Source organism: Rhinolophus hipposideros (assembly GCF_964194185.1).
Source record: "Rhinolophus hipposideros genome assembly, chromosome: 23".
In the NCBI taxonomy this organism is placed as follows: Eukaryota; Metazoa; Chordata; class Mammalia; order Chiroptera; family Rhinolophidae; genus Rhinolophus; species Rhinolophus hipposideros.
The window spans coordinates 21,602,321-21,615,517 of NC_138069.1; the positions used below are offsets into that span (position 1 = coordinate 21,602,321).

Genomic DNA, 13,197 nt, shown 5'->3' on the forward strand with positions numbered 1-13,197 from the left:
GCAAATAGTGCAGACCATGAAACTATTGATTATGTTTTTAGGAAAGAAATTATTTTATGAAAAAAGAAAAATAAATACTTTGGTTTTGATGGACTATTGACACGATCCCAAAGTTGACCAGCCTTAGATCAGCTTTTCTGGAACATTCTTTAAAAGGGTTTTGATCCTACAAAGTCCAAAACTTTCCTTCAATGGATGTGGAGTACTGGAATCAAATCTTTTGACTCTGGCTTCAGTCACCTTTGCACATTTCTTCAGGTGCTCTCTTAAACTGACTAATAGGCACTACAGAGGTAAATTTAATTTAAAGGAAATCTGATTGAACCAAGTTTTCCCAACTGTAACTTCCAAGTGATGGGCTGTGTGGAAAGTTAATCCTTGAGTCTCTAAAATTTATGATTATTATGTTTAGACTATAAGATAAAGCTTTAGAATATAAAATATCCTTCAGATTGAGGATTTTAAAAAGTAGTTTTGTGCAAGCTTTGATTTCACAAAGTTTCTGCCTTTCCTAATAATGTGTAATGGTGAAGCACTGTATAGCATTAAACAATGTTGAACTTATGGTCTTTCAATTGTTACCTCTGCCTTTTCCATCTAAATTGTGTGCTCTTGGGAAAGTCATTGTTCCTTCTCTGAGTTACTGTCTCCACATGTATTCAATGTGAGAATTTTGCTAGATTATCTATTAGGCTCTTTCAACTCTAATTTGTGAACTGAATGGAGATACTTCAAAACATCTGTAGATGGAAACAATAAGAATCCTAGCTTCTCTTACTCTAAGCAGCTTTCTCCAGATGTGGTGAAATCTTTAAATGTTTAACTGACTGGTAGGACAACCAATCTGTCTTCTTTTCTCCTCCCCTCCCACTTAGGAAGGGAGCCCAGTTAGAGACATGTTTGTCTACGAGGCAATGCATCTTGTGTGGCTGAGGAATTCAGTTCTTGTATAGGGTCCTTGAATTCAATGTATTGCTGTTTGAGGAGGTATCATGAGAACACACTAAAGCTACTTTGGAAATAGACATTATCTATTCAAATCTGCTACCTTGACAGGATCCTAAAGGATAGAAGCAAAACTGACGTGTATATAAAGCCCAGCACGACCTGGAACAACTGGTTTTTTAATGTTGGCTGTTGTTGTGGGTGTCATCTGTATATATAAAAGTAAGCTGCATCTCCCCGGGTTCAGTTCTAGAGCACCAGCTGGTGAGCAATGCACGGAGCAGACTTGTAACCGGCTTACATCATCTTCACCATGAAGATAGTCCCGGTGCCAGTACTTCTGACCCTGGCTCTTTGCCTCATACAAGGTGAGCAATTTGCATGTAATCTAAGTCTCTTGCCACACATTGCAAAGTCCTGGGCAGGGACTAGTCTCCTTCTCCTGCCCAATATATACATTGAAGGTATTCAATGTTTTATATTTATATACATATATGTAATCCTGAAATATCTTGCCAGACATATTTTTAAAGAATTATGTGTTTTATGACTATGCTTTATGACTATGTTCTTATCTTTGGAAATGGCAAGTAATTTGAGATAATCTGAATTTTTTTCCATGAGAAATCGTTCCATTAATTCTACGTCGGTTCTAAAAGGCTAATAGATTCTTTGTCCTCTTCCCCTTACCAAGCATATCAATTCATACTGATAGGAATTATGTATAGAATAGATATTTGAAACTTAGATGTGTGTTACACATATTGACATATTTATAAAAATATTTAAAAATTAAATCCTGTCATCTATTCTTCTTTTAAAGCAATAGTGCCTTCTAGTGTATTTTAATTTTTGTGTTTTGAAATCCTAAATGGATTGAAGGTACTTCTCCTAAAAGGTAAGGGAATTTACTGGGAGCCACGTGGTAGAATTTTGTATTTGCTACTTGAATTTAAAAGGAACAGAGATTGTATAGAGTTATCTTGCTCTGAAGCATTTATGTTTTTTAAAAGAAAACCTGAGATGGAGGGCCAGGAGATCAATAAACAAGTGATTCCCACTCCTAAAGTATAATAGTCTGTGATTTTAATTAATCTTAATTTTTATCAGATCTCTAATTTGTGTAGCTCTAATAAGGAGGGAGTGTTACCAGAATTCAGAAAATTTAATTTTATGTGTATAAACTTTATGCCAAATTATACTTTCAAATTATAACGGATATGATTGATATTTATTATGTTATAATTTTAAAAGAAGTCTGACATAGTTTGCTATGAAAGAATTTTTTAGAAATTAGATATTTTGAGGAGGTCAGAAAGCATGTAAGTATTATTTTCCAAAGTAATTGGACCTTTCTGAGTATTTGAATCTTTCAGAGCGTATATGCTAACCTACTGGTGCAGTGCCCTCATTTTGTTTGTCATGGTCAATTTTAATGTGTTCAAAAATAATTCTATAACATTGCCATTAAAATAAGCAAGACACTGTACTGAGTGAATTGTTTTTTTATTTCTTAAGTATGTTATATTCCCTTAACTTTGGTTTTTGTATTTTTGTCCCAGATGCTGCCAGTAAGGATGAAAATCAGGTTAGTCCTGCTTTTTCTGTCCATTGAATCCATCCCAAGATCTCTAATGTTTGTGGCCAACATCTTAATGTTAATAATGCAGACATATTATACTGATAAGTACTAATAGCTTTTGTTTAAAACACAGAAACAGGTCTTTATGAATCAAGGCATGACTCTCAGACACACACACCTCAGTCTATTAATAATAATGGATGTCTGCAAGAGGCCATCTACCATGCTAAAGGAGTGCTTTGAAATCCCCCAAACAAACAGTGACTTAGTATTGTTCGGTTTAACAGCTGAAAAAGTCATGACACATAAGAAGCAGAAATAAGTTTTCTTGTGATCATTGTATTAAAAAGGGCTTCTTTATATCTTGTATGTGTCAGTGTAAATATTTCATTCAATGTATATTTACTGAGCGTCTGTTATGTTTCAGACCTTATTTGAGATGCTGGGAATATTCAAAAGCAAAGGAAATAGATAAGACCTCTGCCCTCATGGAGTTTATATCTATATCTATATCTTAGTGGAGGAAAACAGACAAGTTGATAAGTAAATTAGTAAGATGTATAGTACATTAAATGATGATTAGTGCTAGAAGAAAAATAAAGTAGGATGGAAGATAGGAATTTCCAAGGATGGAGATAGTATCAGTTCTTCTTGGGATAGTCAGCTAAGTTCTCCCTGATGCTAACATTAGAACAGGGTCTGAAGGGGACAAGGGAGTGAGTCGTGAAGATATTTCCAGTTTAGAGTAGACCAGGCAGAGACACATGTGATGGCAGAGCCCTGACTTGGGAGGGTGCTTTACCACCTTCCTCTTCTTAGAGGCCTTTTGTTTGCAGAATAAAAAAATCATTTTCTATAAAAGTTGAACTATTTATTCGGGAAAAAAATATTAAGTTACACACTCAACTATGTTGTTAAAATAGTGCTCAGTATATAGAAAATATTTGCTATGTATCTCAAAAGCCATAAACATTAAAATAATAAAACAGTAAAACAACCCTTTTCTACAACGAAACTCAGAACCATAGTTAAAATACTTTCTTGCTATATTTTATTATAACATTTCTCTTAAATGAAACTTCTTACAGGAATGTTCTAAAGATTCATCATAGACTCCATGATTTCGACTAAATTTGCTGATTAAGGAGTAGTTTAGAAACCTCTATGGTATAAATAGAGTTAGGTATGGTAAAGAAAAAGGCTGGACTTTTGGGAATCAAATCACTTGGATGTTTTTGCTGGCAAAAAGAAGGGTGTTGTGTAAACTTTATTGTGCATAAAGCCATTTATTTTTTTCAGTCTGTGATAATGGGTGGGGATTTCTGGTAGTTATTTCAAATTTTGCACTAATACTTTCTATGCCATCAAACTTTAATTCACTAAAAAATGTTTAAAAAAACATAAATTTAGCCACCTCTTTTGCTGGCATAAGCAAGAATATAGAAGTAATTATTTCTCCAGAAATGTTTCTGATCACAGTCCTTGGATATTTTGTCAGGAATGAAAACTGTTGACTTAGTCTTTTTTATGGTGCTGGAATTTTTATTTTTCAAGTTGAGTAGCTTGAGTTCTTTCTAGTACCATAAAAGAGTGTTGAATGTTATGAACATGAGCCGGAACAGCATGGAAAAGCTGTGTAGTAATCTGCAAGGATCTTTACGATATTCTTAAATATGTCATCACAGAGGGTTATTATAAAGCTAAAAACAACCTTGTTAGTGCCCTAACACAGAGAAGGAATGATGCCAGCACCTGGGGCACTTTATTATGGTTTCTGGGGAGGGACAATGGAAGACAACGGGCTATATAATAGCCAGCTAAGGAAACAGAAAGAGGAGCCTTAGAGCACTCCAGTTTTCCTGAGATGTGGAGAAAACACAAACAGCAACAATAGCAAAACAAAATGAAACAAAACCCAGAAGTTAGATTGCAACGAAACTGTTGTTAGAAAGTCATGTTCCCACCTCAGGATGCCGTTTTGGTCCAGATGTGCTCCTGTTTCAACCCTCTCTATTACAGTAATTGGGAGCAGATTACATTTTTCCCAGAGAAAAACCCAACTACTGTTTCAATGTTTATGGCCTTTTTCCTATATCATAACTCAGAAAAATAGCATTGAATTATTAAATAGCATAGATTTAATAATCTTAACTTATTAAACACTACTTTCTTAACCTACTTTCTTGGCCTCGGTTGTCCATTTGTAAAAAAGGTGGGTCTTTTCTAGGAATTAGGAGCTCATCTAATTGTGATATTGGAAAAGTCCAATTTAGGAATTATCCTGATTTAAATGTTCGTATTCATTTGACTGCTAAAAACTACTTAAGGCTTCATTCTAGTGTTATGAGTCTTTGATTTAAATACATTCTTTTAGACCTACCTCACAAGGAACATATTTCTATTACAAAGACGCTAGGCTCTGATTCTATGACAAACTATCTAGACTTTGTAGAATCAGTTATATCTGGCAAGCTAAGCAGTAACTTGCAGTGTTGGCATAAGATACTATAGAATCAGAGACTAGACAGTTTTAAGAGGCCCAGTTGTCCATCTGTTGTCAGAAATTATTACCGTGCTAATCAGATAAGATCACTGGGTGGTGATAATAATCTTAGAGATATTTTAGTAGGTCACCCTTAACAGAATTTCCCAGGGCTGTTTTCTGACATTAGTTAGTTATTCTTTTTCACCATTAATCATTCTGTAAGTTCAGCCAACTGCCTCCCGTGTTTAAGATGCTAGGTTACGTATACTGCTTTCCATTAGATGGTAAGCAACATTTAGACAAGGATCCTTCTGCCTATTTACTGCTGTACCTATGGAACCTGGCAAAATATAGTAATTTCATAATAAGCGTTTGTTGGCTGATTGATCATTATAAAGATATGGGAAGCTGAATAGAATTCTATAATCAATCCTTTGGAAGAGGTTGCATTTGTCAGAGGTGGAACAAAGACTTGATTTAACTTTTTTCTGATACAAGCATCTCGAAGCAAGATTTTTTTTTTCCACAATCAAAACAAAATAAAAACCCAAAAAACTTAGATTCAAACAGTTGCTCTACAGGTCCAGGGGATTTTCAAAACTATTAGAGAATATAAATCATTTTGAATAATAGAATAGGTGGAAATAGGACAGTGGGAAGATCTTTAAGAATGAGGGTTTTTTTCTTTTATTTCATTTATTAATTCAGTATATTTATTGAAGGACTGTTATATGTCACTTTTTTCTAGGAGCTTAAAATCAATAGTGCATTTGCACTATGTAGTAAAATATCACTCAAAATGGTTTGCACTCTTCTCACTAAATTTGGTACAGCGCTGTCATTGGCATTTCCACAAAGAAAACCAAAAACCAAGTATAGTGCACCATGTCTTGAAGGGAGTCACACAGAGTAGCAAAATAGTAATACCAGAGAATATACCAGAAAAAGAAAATTAAGAACAAATGAATGAAAAAAAGAGAAAGAGAGAGATTTAAGCAAGTTTGGAGAAAATTGCACAGTATTTCCATAGGTTTGTAAAGTTTGATTCTGGTAGTGATGGGGGTGATGGAGGTTGGGGCGCTGGTGGAAGGACTTGTTAAGAAAACAACACAAATTTGAAACTATGAAATGATTAGGCCTCTCCGGGGATGTGACGATGAAGGGTCTGGAAACTTAAGCTTCGTTAGCTTTTACGTAAGTCAGTTTGTGTCCATTAGACGTATATCAGTGGATCTGAGGTTTATTTCAGAAGAGAACTAATCTAGAAATATGTTTTCCAAACATATATGACCAAGGGATCCTTTTTTTCTAATTAAAAAAAATTAAATGTAGTAACCGTTAACATTCCTAGGAGCTGGTATCTTGCACTACATCCTTTGGGGTATATGGGCAGAGGCACTTCATAGTTTTCAGCGCTCACACACTTTGTTTCAGTCTCTCAGCAACCTTTTCACAGTCCCTTTTACAACACATTATGACCTACGGTGTTCTAGGTACTTTACATGTGCCATCAGCATACGCCGGTAATAGTAAGGACAACAGCAACAAAAGCAACAATAATAATAAAAGAGGAGAAAGAGGAGCGACGGAGAATCTGCTTATTGAATATCTACTATGTATCAGGCATTCTTTGAGGGCTTGACATACCTGTAATATTTAATCCTTAAAAACCTGTGAAACATATATATTTATATTCCTTGTTTTTACAGATAGGATAGCTGAGACTTTGAGAAGTTAATTTCCTAGGGCTGGTGGGCTTGTAAATGAGAACCCTGGAGTATAAATTGAAGTCTTTTGACCCCAAGTCCCTTGTTCCTTCCAGTTCACTAGTTGTTTTAAATGAACACTTGTGAGGTGAATTTGCAATCTCCAATAGGCAATCTGGAGTCACTATTTTTGTTTGTATTTTTTGTAGAAACTGAGTGAATATCTTCCATACAAAGGAGGTAGTGGTTATTAAATAATATTGCTCAGGGAACTTTTTAGAAGGTAAAGTCTTGCTTTGATGAGGTTTCAATAAACACAACTTTTTTTTTTTTCATCTTTCCCTTAGGAAACATGCAATGATTTTCGGGTATTGATGAGAAATGGGAAGTTGTTTTGTTCCCAGGATAAAAAACTTCTTAAAGTCCCTGATGGAGTGAGCTTCCTCAAAAAATGTGCCAGGTGCAAAATAATACTGTGAGTAAAGATTCTCTTTCTTCTAAGTGTTTGAGTTACCAGCTCTTCTCTGAACTCATAAACTATAATGTCTATAGTTTTATATATTATATTATATTCATAGTTTCAGTCTATTATCAAAAACATGTAATACGAAGGAAAGCTTATTGTAAATAATACACCTGCTAGTTTACATTCAGTTTTCAAGAGAATAAGAAAGGATTCTTCAATTTTCTTATATGAAATATAATGCATTCTTTTTTATTTTCTGTGCATTATATTTTTCTAAATCGAAATGGTTAAATAAAATACTTCATAAACCATTCTGGCACCTCTCATCAGATCAAGTTGGATAAGTGCCACCTACCTGGAAAGATTTTAATAATCATTCAGTTGGTATTCCAAAACACCCCAGAGGGCCCAGTACACCTTATGTAAAACTTAATAGTCTTTTGAGAATGTAGTTCCAATTAGAGTTTCCTGGCTCTGGGAAAAAAAAGAAAAAAAGTCAGATTGCTTGGGCCTGTTAAGACCTGAGTCTGTTGTACCTTAGGGACTGAGAAAACCCCCTGGAAAATGATGCCAGGCATTTCTTCTGGCAGCCAACCCGTAGAAGGGTTTAAGCAGGATACCGTCTGACTCTGAGCTGCCAGTATCTTCAGACATCTATGATTAGCTAGGGTGAGATGGACTAAAAAGTTGATTGTACCTTCAGTTACATGTAACTCAGAATTAGTATCCCAGAATTTCCCCAACATCTATGCAATGTTTCTGAACTTGATTCCTTCTCTTCAGTGACACCCCAAAAGTGGAAGAAAGCTTGAGTTATCAACTGCAAGTCCTGAAATCAAGGTGTCCTAATTTATTTTTGAACAAGGTCATTCTCAGTTTCTGACCATGAAAACCTCAACATTGCTACCAAACCGATGCTAAGCTTAATTTAAGATAGTTATGTGATAATTAGCTTTTTAAATGCCAGGCTGGTATGTGTCAGTGGATTTAATTTGACAGTCAATAATATTGGGATAATGAAGCTCTGATTACATGTGCTGCTTCTAGTGAAGAGACTGTGGGAAGATGAAGGAAGGCAGGGCAAGATTTAGGGTGAAGGAGGCCCAGGAAAGTTGAAAAATCCTTTCTTCTCTTGAAAGCTGAATATAAACCAGCAAGTGTATTATTTACTATGAAGTCTCCTTCTTATTAGATAGGATATTTTGATAGTAGACTAAAACTGTGAATATAATAAATTTGCTGAAAACTAATTTAAAATAAAAATGAGAAGACTTAAGACACACAAGGCAGTTTATTTACCACTTCGAAGTCACCCACTCACTTATTATTTTTATTACCTATGTAAACTATGTTGGAATAAACTTGGTTTTTTAACCTGGAAAGAAGGTGATGGTACAAGACATAAAAGCTATCCTCAGATTGCTGAATTTGCTCCGTGGGTCCTCAGACATTGGAACCAGGACCAAAACAGGCAGGTAGATTTTGGTTCAATATAAATACTGCCTTTCAAAGAGAGCATTCCAACAATGATACACACAGCTTTTAGAGTTGGTGACCACCTGGATGTTGGATGCATTTTAGGTGTGGGGGAGGTTATCCATTAGGAAGTTAGAGATAGAGATTCTTGCCTTCAGTAGAAACATGTTTGAGGTATTTTTCAGCACTGAAGAGAGGTTTGTGTTACTTGGGCTCATTTCTGAACATAAGTCCACTTCTGACATACCAAGGAAAACATTCAGAATTAAGTTGACTATGTATACTGTTATCCCTAGAAGCTGGGCGAGCATGTCTAAGCTATGCTGTTCCTTGTTCTCTTCCAGGGAAAAAGAAGCAAAACCCCAGAAAAGGGCCAGGTATTTAGGAAGAGCCACCAGGGCCACTGCCCCAGCAAAGGTGAGACTACTGACAGTCAATTTGCCATGTTTGCTTTCGAGATTATATTTGACTCTATGTAGAGCTGTGTGTTTCCCAATTACTAGGTCATACCTGTTGTGAAGCATACTACTAAGAAGGGAGTGAACATGGCTTTGTCCACGGGTGAGCTGAATATCTGGTACAGCTTGTCCGTAAGCCCAACCCATGATCCAAGTCTCTGAAAACATTCTGGGCACTGGCAGATGCTAAGGGGTGGAGTAAGCCAGTGGGATGTCTGTCTCCCATGGCCATTTCTCATTTCCCCTGTCCCTTCTTAGCTCCGACAACAGCCTCCATAGGACTGTAGAACTAAGTTCAAATTTCAGAGTTCTTATTTATCGTGTCACTTGGACAATTGACGTATCTCTAAGCCTCAGTTTTTTCATCTGTGAAATGGAATATGGATCAAATGAGAAACCAAGTTTAAAAAACCAGCTACAGTGTTCCACGTGTGTTAGCAGGCATTTGACTCATTTTATTTCCTTTTTCTTTTCTTTGTTTACTTTCCTAAGCTCTTTCCTAATACCTGAATTGTACTCCTAATTCAACGAGAGTTGCTATTTTTCCAGATTGGGATTCAGGCCAAAGTTTGTTTGAGAAAAGAGTTCCGTAGTAAAATACATTTTTTAATTAAAAAAAAAATGATCTAAAGTGAAAGAAATTGCACAGATGCAAATCACCATACAACCATTTCACTTTATAAATGTATTTTTTTATTTATATAAAAATTGCTATTTATACAAAACAATAAATAAAAATTCTAGGCCCAGATTGGGGAAAATGTTCTGGCCTATAGTGTTTCACAATAAGTTATCGACAAAGCTGGTGCCATCACCAGGTATCCTGACAGCTACTCAGGATACATCCTGACAACTACTCAGGACAACTACATCACTCCAGGTCTCCTATGTAGCTTCTTCTCCAATATTTTTTCTCTTCCTCCTTTCCTGTCTCTAACACATAATTAAAATAATCAGTCGGGGCAGGCACACCCAAATGACTTTAACATCCTTGGTCTAACCAAGCTACCATCTTCCTTGTTAGTATTACTTAGGAATGTCTGAGAACCTCAGCCTCCGCAGAAAAACTAGTCAACCAAATTCTTTGCCTGGGCTCAACTAGTCTCACTTTTAAAACAGTAACACCCTCACCACTCAATTAATCAATTTGCAAATCCTTTATCTGAGCAAAAGGGAGCAGCTTCTGTGTTCTGCAAAATCTATGGAGGGTCAGAAAATTTTACTAGCGACTTTGAAATTTGCCTTTATTTGTCACATTTAGAGAGCACTCATTCTAGATTTATTTTCCCCCTTTTCTGCTTCTTTTTTCGTTTATGAAAAACTGATACCTCAATGGTGTTTTAAAATATAGTATATAAGCAAATGACACGAAAATAAAACACACATACACACACACGTTTCAATTCTAACAAACTTGCTATTTTAAAAATATTACTAGTCAGATGTTTTCATATGTTGACACACATTTATTGAATTTTAATCAAATAGGATTTTTAAGAAATAAAATTACAAAAGTTTAAGACATTTTACCTCTCTCTTAACATCTTATACCTGAATTAGAATTTTCACCTCTAAGTAAAGTTTACAGTTACATGTTTTGCTCCCTAGGAAACTACTTACTTCTAAGTTAAGGCAATTAATGTTTGGCTGTGCCTTTCAGGTAATTTCTGTCTAGATTTTTACTTTTCTGTGTTTAGATGGATTCCTGCAATTATGCTATGTTTTTCTTGGTGTGTTTTTCTCCACTATAACAGAAAAAAATCAACCAACTTTTTCTGCTTAGATTCCTCCCATCAAAAATTAATCGTTACACTCACTCTCAGAATAAGGTGCTCTACCTGTTCAAGAATTTCCATCCTACAGATATCCTCTCTCTTGCATCATCAATTTCTTCTTCATTAGTATGTTATTCTTTCACCTTCCAACTCTAATGTCCAATCTATAAATAAGTCTTGTTGGTATTCTCTAAAGTAGATCCCAAATTTGACTCCTTTTCACCATTTCCCTTTCTACCATCCCAGTCAAATTCTTCATAATTTCTAATCTCTAATGTATTTAGTCCATGTAGAGACCTTTGTTTTTTAATTGATTAATTGATTCATTCAGTATTTCTCATTGATTTAGGAAGCCAACTTTGGAGGATATTAACACATAATGTACATATATGTTTCTAAGTTCTCTATTCTAGTTCAGATTAGTTTATTGCTTTAATAATTAAGACAAGTTTCCTTTCTTAGTTCTTCTTTTTCAAAGTTGATTTACCTACGCGTAGATAATATGTTTTCATATATTTAATAGAAATAACAAAAATTACTGAGTTTATGAAAAAATCCAATTTGAGTTTGGGAACCTAATGTGACTAGGGATACAAAGAATTTATAAATTAATTTGAGTGAAATTGACTTTTTATAATATTGACTTGGCCAACTGAAAAGCACAAAATACCTTATCATTAATTCCTATAATTTGTGTATTTTATGAAATTTATAAAATAGTCTCCACAGTGATTTTTGTAATTTTGTTAATATCTAGAAAATTTGTAAATGTATTGCTATTTTGATTGGTATTTTGTTGTTTATGGTATTTCTATCTGGTTATTGTTAATATAGATAAATTGTATTTATTTATACAGGTTGATCTTATATTGAACAACTTTATGATATCTTCTATTTTGATCATTTATTTGTTAATTCTTTTTTTTTCTTGGTAGGTGATCACATTATCTGCTTATAATAGGAGATAATAGTTTTATAACTTCACTTTCAATCTTCATTTCTTTTTCTTTCTTTATACAATTGGACAAGATCTAGAGTTCAGTAATTAAACAGTAGTGATAATAATGAATATCATATTGCCTCTCTCCACTATATTAAAGACACTACATCTAAAGCTTCTCCGTTAAGTATAATCTTTACTGTAGGTATTTTTTCTATTAACTTTAGCAAGTTTAGAAAGTTCTTTTATGGTCTTAATCTTCTGAATATTTTGATCATTATCAAATGCCTTCTCTGCAACTATTGAAACAATATTCTGATTTTTTCCTTTAGTCTATTAATATAATAAAATTTTGATAAATTTGCTAATGTTAAGCAATTGTTTTCTTAGGGTAAATAATACTTAACCATAACATTTTTAATATATTGTTGAACTTGGATAGTTAATATTTCCTTTAGAAAACTTGAAATTATTTTCATAAGTAAAATGAGTCTACAGTTTTCTCTCTCAATTTCTTCTTATTTGGTTTAGGAATCAGTAGACAGTTACCCTGAGTGGTAGCATTTCAAACCATGGCTGAATAAGGAGGTCAGCAAATCTTTTACCCAAAATGCAACTATAAATCTAGACAAATTGACCAAAACAATTGTTATAGCACTCTGGAAATTGATCAGCAGCCTATATCAACTTGACAAGCATTTAAGCTTTCAAAACTGGTAAACTTTGGATTAGAACAATAGAAATCTATAATGTTCTTGCTTAGGGATACTCCTATCTTATCCCTGTTGCTTGTTTGGTACGGAGGGTCTACCAAAGCTGGGTAGGCTATGAGGGTCAGCAACTGCACTGCCATGGTTGAAAGGGGCTTTTACCTAATTTGAGGTAGTAGGCAACAGTCATATTCGCAGATGTTTTTTATGAAAGTTATGACCTTCACCTAGAGTAAGGAGGATGGCCTGAAGTTGTATGGTGGGAGCAAATATATGAGGTCTGACAATTAAGTTCACGAACTTGTTGCAACAATGTTGCTAACCTTTTTTGATATCAAAGGGATTATTCATTATGAATGTGTACCAATGGGACAAACAGTTAACCAAGTTTACTATTTGGAAGTGCTGAAAAGGCTGCGGGAAAAAGACAACCTGAACTTTTCGCCAACAATTCATGGCTCTTGAATCACGACAATGCATCATCTCACACAGCACTGTCTGTGAGGGAGTTTTTAGCCAGTAAACAAATTACTGTATTGGAACATCCTCCCTGCTCAGCTGATCTGGCCTCCAATGACCTCTTTCTTTACCTGAAGATAAAGGAAATATTGAAAGGAAGACATTTTGATGACATTAAAAAATCAAGGGTAATAC

At 34.6% G+C, this 13,197-nt stretch overlaps 1 protein-coding gene across 1 annotated transcript in view; it reads left to right on the forward strand.

Annotated features, from left to right (window-relative positions):
* Window positions 1–1,258: 1,258 nt before the first annotated feature.
* Window positions 1,259–13,197, forward strand: part of SPINK5 (serine peptidase inhibitor Kazal type 5) — a gene marked incomplete at both ends in the record, with an annotated part of 71,367 nt that continues 59,428 nt past the window's right edge. Inside the window, 4 exons of the mRNA XM_081035550.1 lie at window positions 1,259–1,313; window positions 2,508–2,533; window positions 7,066–7,193; window positions 9,005–9,077. Coding sequence (XP_080891676.1) covers window positions 1,259–1,313; window positions 2,508–2,533; window positions 7,066–7,193; window positions 9,005–9,077 — 282 coding nt within the window. The remainder of the gene's footprint in view (window positions 1,314–2,507; window positions 2,534–7,065; window positions 7,194–9,004; window positions 9,078–13,197) is intronic.